Here is a 12261-nt window from a genome sequence, read left to right as displayed (position 1 = left end):
TAAGGCTGAACATCAGAGACCAGCAGGGTTGTTGCAGCCTCTAACCCTACCAGAATGGAAGTGGGAAGATATCACGATGGATTTTGTGGTCGGTTTACCTAGGACCACGGGTTTGTTTGATTCCATTTGGGTAGTGGTGGACCGATTCACGAAATCTGCTCATTTTCTATCGGTTAGAACAACATTTACAGTGGATCATTTGGCAGAATTGTATGTCAGAGAGATTGTAAGACTTCACGGGGTACCGAAGTCTATAGTTTCGGATAGGGATCCGAAGTTCACCTCCAAATTTTGGCAGAGTTTGCAGCGAGCAATGGGTACAAAGCTGAAATTCAGTACAGCATTCCATCCTCAGACAGATGGTCAGTCCGAAAGGACAATTCAGATATAGGAGGACATGTTGCGAGCCTGTGTTATGGATTTTGAAGGCTCATGGAATAAATATCTACCGTTGATAGAATTTTCTTACAACAATAGTTATCAGAGTACGATAGGGATGGCTCCCTATGAACTGTTATACGGTAGGAAGTGTAGATGTCCCATTCACTGGGATGAGACAGGAGAGAGAAAATACTTAGGTTCAGAGTCAGTGCACCGGACCAATGAGGCAATAGAGAAGATAAAAGCTAGAATGCTTGCCTCACAGAGTAGACAGAAAATTTATCAAGATCCGAAACGTAGAGATGTTGAGTTCCAAGTAGGGGACCATGTGTTATTACGGGTATCTCCAATGAAGGGGATCAAACGTTTCGGGAAAAGAGGCAAGTTATGCCCTAGATTTACAGGACCTTTCGAGATTCTCGAGAAGATAGGTCAAGTGGCATACTGGTTAGCGTTGCCTCCAGCTTTATCAGTAGTTCACAACGTATTCCATGTCTCGATGTTGAGAAAATACGTTTCAGATCCCTCTCATATACTCAGTTATGAGAGCCTATAACTGCAGCCAGATATGACTTACGAAGAACAGCCAGTGCAGATCCAGGATAGAAAGGATAAAGTTCTTCGGAATAAGACCATAGCATTGGTCAAAGTTCTCTGGAGAAACAGCAAGGTGGAGGAAGCCACCTGGGAGCTAGAGTGAGATATGAGAGCTCAATACCCAGAGTTATTCAGGTTAGATTTCGGGGACGAAATCCTTTTAAGGGGAGAATAGTTGTAAAGACCGCTTAGTTTAATTTGGAAATTAACAGTTAATCATGTTTAATTATGAAAATTATTTATAGCTATTTAAATAATTATTATACTGTTATTATTCAATTCAGAGATGCATTTTTATGTCATTTAGTAGTTTTCATAAGTTTGCATTTCTGGTGCCCGGTATCATGGAACTCGGTGTTTGGCTCAATAAAATCACAACTTAGTATGTTAGTAGTGTGGGACGGTTTATTAGACTTTGGGAATGTCGGGAATGGCCGGGAATCTAGAATTTCCCAAAAATACCCCTTTAGTGTTATTTATGTGATTTTAGTGTGAAGGGGAAAAATGGTCATTTTGCCTCATTGTTAGTTTGTCTTTTTGTGACTTAATAATTGGATTTTATGTGTTTAATAATGCTTTATGTTGGCTGAAATAGGTGGGTTAGGTGGCATTTCTTTCATTTTACAAAACTTAGAAAAATTACAAAATTTCAAAAGAGAAAAGCTCTCTCTTTTCCTCTTTCTATTCGGCCATTTGAGCAGCAAGGAAAAGAGGATTTCCTCTTGAATTTCAAGCTGGTTTTTGGTTAGATTTTAACCTCTTGTTGTTGGTATGTCTTCTCTAGCTTCTCTTTTTAGTTTTCTTGAAAATTTGATGAAAAATGAGTAAATACATGGATGATTTTGAGGATGTTGCTGCTTCTTGTTGCTGCTGTTGTTTCTATGTTTTAGATGTTGATTTAAGTATGTTTAATTAGGTTGAATTGCATGCTAGTTATTCTTGCTCTAGTTGGATAGATTTCTTGTTAAAAAGCTTGAGTTTTCAAAGTGAATTTGTGTGAATTGTTGCTGTAGTTGTTGCATGAGATAGGTTTTAGTTTCTGTAGTTTTTATATGCTTGATTATGAGTTTGAATCATGGTTTGGATGCATATTAGCTGATATTAACCAAGTTTGAGTTTTGGAACTCAAAGCTTGGGCTTTAATGGCACTTTTTGTTTATGTGCATTCTGGGTGAGTTTGATGCTTTAGAAATGTTCTAAGGGATATATAGAACAGGTCTGGAAGGTTTTGTGTGTTTTGGAGTTGATTTGAATGAGTTATGAAATTTTGAATTTCTGCCTGCGAGGAACCGGAATTCCGGTTGTGCATCCGGAATTCCGGATGGGTTTCGAAAATTCCCAGAACCGGAATTCCGGTTGGGCAACCGGTCTACCGGTTGGGGAAATTTCAGAAACCCTAGTTTTCCTCGTTTTTATGTTTTTTTGGGGTATTGCCATGCTTTTTATCGATAGGGTAACTTTTAGTTCCTAGTTTAAGTCCCCGGGAAGTGATTTAGCGTATCACTTATAGTGTTGTGATTTTTATGGTTTAGGAGCCTGTAATCCGCCGCGCAGATAGTTCCAGTCAGGTTGACCGGCACACCTGAATTCGGAATCCAGGTAAGATTAGTATAACAGTATGCATATGTAGATTACATGTTTAGCGTGCATGTAGGAAGCCTGTTAGATTACATTAGATATGTATGTTGGCTTCGAACCATCCAACTGTGTCACGTCGGTACAGGCTGGAGTATGACCAGCAGCCGGAGTATGACCGGTTCGACCGATTAGGCTGACACTGTATCACGTCGGTACAGGCTGGAGTATGACCAGCAGCCGGAGTATGACCGGTTCGACCGATTAGGCTGATACTTAGGTTGGTGGTTCCGTACTATTTGACGTATCACGTCGGTACAGGCTGGAGTATGACCAGCAGCCGGAGTATGACCGGTTCGACCGATCAGGCTGATACTGTAACACGTCGGTACGAGTGGAGTATGACCCGGCCAATGGGAGTATGACCGGTTCGACCGATCAGGCTGTTACTTGTCAATAGTACCGTCCCTATGAACGTTCAGAACTCAGTACCGTGTTGGACACGGCAGTTAGGGGGACTCAGTATCGTGTTGGACACGGCAGTTAGGGTTATGGTCAGGGGTATGGGCGTCTGATCATGACCGGGATTTATGTATGAGTATTATTATGCTTTTCTTACTGAGTCTGTCGACTCACAGTGCTATGTTTATGTGTAGGTAAAGGCAAGGCTAAAGCTGATGGACCGTGAACGAGCCTATGAAGATTGTACATGTCGGGGCGGTTAGGCCTGGAGCGTACGATCATTGGGACAGCGAGGCTATTTTTGTTATTAGTCGCTAGGCGACAAGTATTTTGTACAAACAGTAAATTTTTGTAAATGGCTTTGTAATCGGGATCCCGAGTCTTTTGTATAAATATTTTACAAGTTTAATTAAAAAGCAAAAATTTTAATTAATCACGTTTTCCATAAACCTCGTTGATTAGCAACGAGCTGCACAGTATGTTTAAAAATCACGTAATACGCCTATGCTAGTTAGGGTGTTACAAAAATTTAGTTACAAAATATATTAAAGTTAGTCACAGTAAGATTAATATATTGGTCACATAAGTACCAATATGCACTTTCACCAACTAAAATTTAGTCACGAAAAAACTAATATTTTGTGACTAAATAGTTTAGTTAGCAATAATAAATAAAGAATTACATAAATTAATTATTCAGTGACTAATATTTAGTCATAAAAACTAATTGTTATTTTTTTTAATTTAAAATATATCATTTAATTTTCAAAAAATATATATTCATTTAAATTATATAATAAAAATAAATTATTCAAAAAGCTATATTTAAATAATATTGAACACATTTATTGATTACATAAAAATTACAATGGCAATCATAAAAAATTCAATTACATAATCCTTGCTTGAATTGTATTGTCTATGAACTACAACAACAAACTCCATGAATCAGAGTTGCCAACATGGAAAACAGAAAAAAGTTACCCCAATACAAACCAAACTAAATGAACAAAAAAAACTAACACTAAATTAAGCAAACAAACATAAAAAAGAATGTGAAGCCTCTATCCTAATCTGGCTCCAACTAAAAAGCTAAAAGCACACACCCCTCAAACTCTTAAAGCATCCTCTGAGCATCTGTAGGCATGATCTGTGAAAGAATTATAGAAAAATTATTAAAATCAGCAGCAGTACATAGCTGTCACTAAAATTTAGCCATTATGATAGTTCCACTTTGCATTATCTTGCAACAGAGAGGGATCTACAGCAGTGAGAGAATTTAAACATAATATAACAGTACTATAAAATCTCACCTAAAAAATTAGTAAATTACTACAGAACAGAGTTAGTTTTGAAACATAGGTGCTCATTCTCAAGCCTGTAAACACCAATCATCATTCATTTTATCTATCATTACTCATGACTCGATAAACAATGTCCAAGAAAACAAAGAGAAACAGAGAAAGTGGTACCTGTAAAAATTCCAATGGCCACGACGAATAACTTCCAATGAAGCCAAAAGAAAATCTACTAATCTTGACTCAACAACTCCAATTCGGAACCCCATCACTGTTTCCACCCATGTTACTCTTAAAACAACATTCAAACCCTGCAATTTCAATTTCATATTACTATTACAACTTGTTTTCTTTCATGTATATAGACATAAGCAAGCTCACTGAAGAGCCTTCCAGAGTGGTATGTTTCGAATTGATGCTTTCGTAAGCTTCCAGCACGAAAGTAGCAGGCTGTTGACAACATGTGTCTTAACAATGTAATCTAATGATATCATATGAATCAACACTCAATTTTGTTTAATATTCTACTACCTCATATTCATATTTATTTGCTTAATTACTTAGTAGTTAGTAAGTTTAACATATATACATATACCTGGCTAGTAAGTTGGTCAGCCATGAAGAAATCAACCATCAAAACCTGCATACATACAGAGAGAAGACAAAGTAGTAATTCAAATCATTAGTTGATATTGGTCAATACAGAGTATTGTGAATTATGATTGAATGAATAAATGTACCTTGTAAAATGGAGAGCAAATTATGTTACGAATCACTCGAATGAAGCAGTAGCGAGTTGGGCGGTTAAAGATGTCAAATGGGCTAACCAGGAATACTATGAAAACCTGCTGAAAGAATAATAAATTATTAGAATGATGATGATGATTATGTTATAAAAATAATTTGGATTTTGAACTAGGATGACCAACCATAAGGAGGAGTCCTGGAATGGCATCAACTTGGGATGGAGAAAATCCACTGGCTCTCAAGATGAGATGTAGAACCATAGCTGCCACAACTGCAGTCATGAAGGTTGTGCATATGAGGAAAGCATCCCTGTACTTGAGAGCTGTAGTTGGAGAGAATTCGAATATGAAGTTGTAATTGATTCTTGTCTTCTTCCACATGAACAGGTTACATCCATACATAAACAGGTGCAAACTCAGCAATGCAAACACACTGCACAGTTGACATCATTTTTAATTACTTAATTTCAGTTTCTTATTAATTAATTTATTACCAATAATAATAGTAATAAAAAAGAAGAGGGGTATGTATATAAATGGACCTAAAAACAGGGTAGACAGTTTCCATATAAATAATTCCTTTGGTAGGGGAGAAAATGCCTAATATATGTGCCAGAATTGCGTACACACTAAATAGTGATACAAAACAACCTGTTAACAACCCTGCAATGCATCCACACGTACACCAAAACAAAACAAAAGTTAAATGTTATATCCCATATAATAAAGGTTCACTACTGTTTAATTTAAAGTGGGGCAAGACAACACTAATCATTACTTAAACAATTTCAATTCTCACATGACTAATCATTCATTTATATGTCTACTCTACTTAAACAATTTCAATTCTCAATTCAAACTATATGTATGCTATAATGTTGTACTTTTTGATTGTGAGGTTGGAAAAATACCTTTTTATGGTAGTGTCAATTGTAATAGTAGTAGTGTTATATAATTGGTTTATTGGACCGACCATTAAGAGAAAAGGGTCTACAATTAGTTAAATAAAAGGTTAAAAAAATATAAGCGTGCTGCAATAAGCTCACAGTATACTTCAATAAAATTATAAGCTATCAATGTTTTCTCTTCTCTGATCACATGTTCAGCCTGAAACATAAAAAATTCCTAAAGCTTAAAAGACCATACAAAATTAAGTTATCCCCATTAATCTCAACTTTTTTCAAGTTAAAGCAGGTATCAAAAAGAAAAAATAGAAAAATAAGTTCAAATGATTGCTAAAGTTTATCCACGGCCAATTAGCCTCAATACATAAGAGCACAAATAAACTATGCTACTCTACAAAATGTAAAATCCTTATACCAATGAGAAAGTAAAAGCCCTTTCACAATGAAAAAAGAAAAAAAGAAAATTACTGTTCTTTTTTATTTCCAATCACCAACCAGTTTATAACTCTCTCTTTCTCATATGAAGAAGTAATCTTTCATTATAGCCTACACTACATCTTCAAATTTAGCATACACAAAAAAAAACAATATCACACCACGAACCAGTAACTTTTGGCTAAAATAGCAGAAGACTTTATTATTGATCCAAAAACTAGTGGGTTCTTACAATTTCTAGTCAATCCAATCTACCTATTCTGACATACTTCTCAGCAGGTCGCCTGATAATTACATCCACAAAACAAAAGGGTATTCTTTAGTCAATTTTGTAATTTACGTCAAAACAGACTGCCAAATAACAGAGTACAATAAACTTACTCTACTCTCTTCAACATATGCTGCGGAATTGGGCCAAGAACACGTTCCATCATGGCAAGATGCTCCAAATTCTCATGGGTTTGAAACAAAGCCTCACCCTATACCAATGACAATAAAAATAAGCATATGTATTATAGTTGGTATAGTTACACTTTTTCTTACTTTTTGAGCAAACCTTGAACGTAAAGAGCCCAATAACTACAAACTCAGGAACTAAGTTATGAGACTCTGCAATCCTTTTCAAGAGCCTGAGCCATGGTCCAATTCGAGGATTGGGTGGCGCAGCCCATCCAGGCTTGCCAAATCACCATATAAGCCCACAAATCACCATATCCCATTACCCCCAAATCACCAGCAACATCCTCTTCACGCAATTGAGGGACCCCTGTACCAAATCACCATATCCCATTACCCCCAAACACAAAATTTTCACATAACATAATTAATCTATTCATTCATCTGGGTCGTAATAAATTATATGAGAAGAAGTAAAGTTGAAAAATACCAATAGGATGCACAGTGAGGGCAGGTCTATTAGAGACAGCAGTGTGTTTACAAAAGAAGATAACTTCATTGACAACTTCGCCTGTGGCATCCTCCCACCATTTCTCCAAGTGATCCTCTCGGATTATACTGTTCCCGTGTACAAGCATTCTCACTCCTTGATTCGAAAAACTCTTCATATCCTTTGGTTTCAAAGTTTCAAATAATTATGGCATTCAAAAGAGAAACCCAGATATGAAATCGATACATGCGTTTGTAAAAAGGAATACTTGGGATATGAAATTGAACAAGGAATACCTGTAAAGAAGGGAGAGGTTGCCATCCGGGCATGGCGAGAAGCGCATTAGCCGGGTTGATTGAAGCCAGATCAATACTCGTCGCTACTAGCAGCGTCACCATCTCCCTATCTCTCTCTCTAGTTCACTGTCGAGTGGAATCTAGTTCCTGTCGTTTACTCAAAATGTTGTCGTTGTGTGTGAAGCAGAGGTTATGGTTGGGTGTGTTGAGTCTATCGTACGTGGTGAGGCTAGGTGGAGACGGTGAGCTGGGGTGATGAGGTTGTGAGAGAAAGCTGAGATAGAGTTTAATTTGGAGAAGAAGACGAGAGAGAGAGGTAACTGTGCCATAGTTATGGTAGGAAATTGAAATTAGAGAGGAAAAATTTGGAGTTTACTTCCAAAAATAAAATTAGGAAATGAATATTTAGTAGCAGTTTGGTTTTAATAATGAATAATTATATTTTTTTAAAAAAAATAATTCTATTATTTGTTATTTTTATATATTGGTTAATATTTTAATAAAATTATTTTCATATTATATTAAAAATAATATATCAAACTAACTTTAATATATCCAAAAAAAATATATATATTTATATATTATCCATACGTATATGAGCAAATATAATAGGTAAAATATATAATTAAATGACACCTTGTCAACTCATTTCAACTAAATTTTATTATTAAGTTTGATTCATTACTTAAAAAACTTTATTATTAAAAATTATTAATAAAAGTAAAAAAAAAAAAAGTACAACCAAATAAATATAATAATAAATTATTTGTTATGACATTTTGTTAGTAAAAATAATTTTCTTAACTATATATTTGCTACTAATTCAATAACTATATATATATATTTTTTAAAAAATATAATTTATGTTAATCACATTTTTTTAAGGATTAAATATAGTAGTTGATGTAAAAATAAATAATTACTTGGTACATATAAATTATTAATAATTGTAAAAATAAAATATTTTAAGACTAATATTTTAGTTGTAAAAGATCATTAACTTTTATTGACTAACTATTTCGTCACAAATTTTGAATTTTTAATGACTAGATAATTTTAGTCACTAAAAATTATTAGTCTCGCCACTATTATAATTTGGCGCAACAGTTTTAGTGACTAAATACTATTTTAGTCACTAAATATAACAAACAGTGACTAAAAAATTGGTCATTGATTTTTTTGGTTCTAAATAAACATTGTCTCATGACTAAAATTATTTGCGACTAAAAATTAGTCACAAAATCTAACTATTAGTGACTAAGTTGATTTGGTCACAAAAAATCTAGTCGCTGAAAATGTATTTTCTTGTAGTGACTGATGTGTTTTACGTTACTTGTAAGGATGAAAATTGTAAATGGAGATTAAGGGGGAAGAAGAAGGCACGTTGTGACATGTTTGAGGTTACTGTGTTTCACAACGAACACACATGTAACTTGGATTCTAGAAATTCTGATTACCGTCAAGCAGCACTATGGGTTATTGGTCACATTATTCAGAACAAGTACACATCAGATGGATCTAACTATAAGGCAAAAGACATACAGAGGGATATGTTTGATGAGTATGGCATCAAGATGAGTTATGAGAAAGCTTGAAGGTGCAGAGAGAAGGCAGTTATGTACAAGAGGGGTACTCCAGTAGAATCTTATACGAAGTTATATGGTTACTTCTACATGCTGGAACAGAAGAATCCAAGTACTATTACTGACATTGTCAACGATGATGACCGGTTCAAGTACTGTTTCTGGTCACTCGATGCTTGTAGGAGGGGATTTAAGTTTCGTTGTCTTGTGATTAGTATTGACAGAACATTCTTGAAGACGAAGTATGGAGAAACATTGTTAGCTGTTGTTGCGTACGATCCAAACAACCAATTATTTCCGGTAGCCTTTGCAATTGTTGACAATGAGAATCATGACTCTTAGAAGTATTTCTTGCGGAAGCCGGTGAGGAGGTTGAAAATCTTATGTTCATATTGGATAAGCATCAAAGCATTGAACATGCTGTTGAGGTTTTTTCCCAGAAGCATGCCACTGTGCATGCTTCAAGCATATTACTATAAATGTCATTCACAAGTTCAAGACTGATGTATGCAACCAGCAAATATGGCTAGTAGCTTACAGATGGAACAAGACGGAATGTGATAGACATTTTGAGGTGTTGAAACAGATGGAACCTGCCATTGCTACATACGTTGAGCAAATAGGATTTGAAAAGTGGGCTCATCCTTATTGTCCAGTGATCGATACAGCATAATGACAAGCAACGCTGCCGAAAGCTTTAACAAGGTGACAGAAGAATTCAAAAAATATCCAGTAACTATTTTGGTTGAACTCATCAGGTTCACACTTCAAAATTGGTTTGATGATCGTCTAGAAAAGGCAAGTAAGTGCACTATCCCTTTGACTACTACTTTTGAAAATGATTTAATAGCACAACATAAAGATGGTATGTTTAGGAGTGTCCTTCGTAATGGTGCCCAATTGTTTAACGTTGGTACGAGTCCTCAAGGTGAGAGAGGTGGTGATGTGGACTTAGTGGAGAAAACATGCACTTGCGGACATTTGCAATTGCTCAAAATCCCTTGTCCCCATGCATGTGCCGCAGCAATTAGTCAGAATGCGAGCATGTACGCACTTTACTCTCCATATTACATAAAAGAAACGTGGAAGAAGATCTACGATGCGACAATTTATATTGTTGGCAAGGGGATGAGTGGGTACTGCCGGAACACATCAAGAACATAAGAATTGGGGTACCAGTGGAGAAAAAACCAGTAAGTCAGCCTAGGAGGAGCAATGCAGGTAGAAGACCGACGAAGCGTAGACCATCTAATGGTAAGGTGTTAGTGGAACCTCATGATTATTCGCTATGTGGCAGTGCAGGACACAATAGAGCTACATGTAAAGCTCGAGTTTGAACCATTTCTCAAATAGTTTAATAGCTATCAATATTAGATGCATATGTGTTGTATTACTGGTTGTTGTTTAACAGGATTGTATCTTGAATATTTAACAATAGGCATGGATATTTTTATTGTGTTTGCGACATTTCTGCGATGTATGTGCGATTTTATTTCATATTTTATCACTGTTGTTTTGTTTGCAAAAATTTGTTTTGTGTACGAAATTTGTGCGATATGTATGCGATGTTTGTGAGATTTCGTTTTACAATATTATATATTTTCTGTTGCATTTTTTTGATGTCTTTGCGATATTGGTGTGACATGTTTTGCGAGTTATTTGTCTTTTTAACAAGTTTTTTTGAAAAAATAACATTATTTTTTTGCTATGCCTATGCAATATTTGGCAATTTTACTGGTTAATATTGTCTAATTTTCACGATGTCTATGCGATTTTTGTGCGATATTTTTTGAGAGTTAATTGTCTTTTTCTGCAAGTTTTTTTTACAAATGTTACATTATTTGCGAAATCTGTGCGACATTTGGGCGATTAAACTTTTCACAGTGTAATATATTTAATATATTGCAAAAGATTATGTCTATATGAAGTATCTTACAAAAAAAACTATTGTCCACAAAAAAATGTACTATGCAAATAACTACCATGTCAAGTTCAGATAAATAAGTCCACACACCACCTATGTCTATGTTGGGTTTTATGCCCTAAATAAAACTCATTTCAATATAATCAGATTTACTTATTAATATAGATCAGAAATAACATTTAATGTTGCATGGTTCACATGATTTATTTCATGATTATATGTACATAATGTATAAATTCATCTGAAACCCTTTTCACATACTTGATCCTGTTTATTGTGCTGTCAACACATTGGAAAGTAAACATGACTATGTGAATAAAGTTTCCTAGATTTATCAGACATAGGTTTTACTGATATGATAATCTACAACAGAGTTTACTTGCATTTGGAGAAGTGCTATGTTCTTTCTAGAGCATTGGTTAAAGTAAAGCTCAGGTTGGATGCATGGAGTATGCATCGGAAGGGACCGATATTGAACTTTGACTTAGATTTATTAAACTTACCGTAATATCTATTCAAGTCAATATCGCCTAGTTGATCCTAGATCAAATGTTCTTAATCCTGTTATGATTAGGCTCAATCTTGAAAGGCTATTCGTGTTCTTTGATTTGTTAGTTAAGCCTACTTTTAGGTCAGGGTGATACGTACTTTTTGGGAACACGGTAGTGCAATTGAGTGGGAGCGCTAGCATAAACATGGAATCTATAGCTTCTATCTGGCGAATAGTAAGCAAAGGATGATCTCCTTCGAGCTTGACCAAACGAACATAAATGGTGAAGTACTCATTTCACATAAGCTGAAATATCATTTATACGGGGTCAAGTGTTTTAAGGATAAAATACATTGTAGGGTGTAACGGTAATTTAATCCCTTTACAGTGTAGATCATTCATATAGAGGATCATTGATCACATTAGGATTATAACAATGGATAACTAATGATGTGTCTATATGGTGGAACATATAGAGCATTCTATATACTGAGAGTGCAATTCTAAGTTCTATACGTGGATTCAACGAAGAATTAATAAGTTAGTGAATTTTAGTGCTAAATTCTTGATCTACTTATTGGAAGCTCGGTTATATAGACCCATGGTCCCCCCACTAGTTGAGATAATATTGCTTGTAAGACTCATATAATTGGTTTTGATTAATCAATTATAATTCTCAATTT

General features: G+C 35.1%; 2 protein-coding genes across 2 annotated transcripts; one reads left to right on the top strand and one right to left on the bottom strand.

The window, feature by feature from the left end:
* Positions 1–3884: 3884 nt before the first annotated feature.
* LOC115698803 (phosphate transporter PHO1-like) lies at positions 3885–7969 on the bottom strand. The gene is made up of 12 exons (XM_061104678.1): positions 7582–7969; positions 7286–7466; positions 7122–7165; positions 6956–7075; positions 6781–6878; positions 6655–6683; positions 5602–5722; positions 5243–5492; positions 5054–5158; positions 4909–4953; positions 4488–4624; positions 3885–4165 (listed from the first exon to the last, which is right to left on the bottom strand). Exons 1-12 carry the CDS (start codon positions 7681–7683, stop codon positions 4108–4110), a joined length of 1290 nt encoding a protein of 429 aa, XP_060960661.1. The 5' UTR covers positions 7684–7969; the 3' UTR covers positions 3885–4107.
* A 1867-nt stretch (positions 7970–9836) lies between these two features.
* LOC133031226 (uncharacterized) lies at positions 9837–10328 on the top strand. Its single transcript, XM_061104677.1, has one exon. The coding sequence runs from the start codon at positions 9837–9839 to the stop codon at positions 10326–10328; it is 492 nt and encodes a 163-aa protein (XP_060960660.1).
* Positions 10329–12261: the final 1933 nt, after the last annotated feature.

The sequence above is a fragment of the Cannabis sativa genome, chromosome 9, assembly GCF_029168945.1.
Source record: "Cannabis sativa cultivar Pink pepper isolate KNU-18-1 chromosome 9, ASM2916894v1, whole genome shotgun sequence".
Taxonomy (NCBI): domain Eukaryota; kingdom Viridiplantae; phylum Streptophyta; class Magnoliopsida; order Rosales; family Cannabaceae; genus Cannabis; species Cannabis sativa.
The sequence above is the reverse complement of the archived record's forward strand: the minus strand, read 5'-3'. Positions and strand labels throughout refer to the sequence as shown.

What these genes read in the sequence shown, in the direction of transcription:
- LOC133031226 (XM_061104677.1), top strand. Translation starts at nt 9,837, where the DNA reads ATGACAAGCAACGCTGCCGAAAGCTTTAACAAGGTGACAGAAGAATTC.
- LOC115698803 (XM_061104678.1), bottom strand. Translation starts at nt 7,683, where the DNA reads ATGGTGACGCTGCTAGTAGCGACGAGTATTGATCTGGCTTCAATCAAC. An exon ending in ACTGTCTACCCTGTTTTTAG is followed by an intron (nt 5,493 to 5,601) that starts GTCCATTTATAT and finishes TCAACTGTGCAG; the next exon opens with TGTGTTTGCATTGCTGAGTT. An exon ending in GGCCATTGGAATTTTTACAG is followed by an intron (nt 4,166 to 4,487) that starts GTACCACTTTCT and finishes ATTCTTTCACAG; the next exon opens with ATCATGCCTACAGATGCTCA.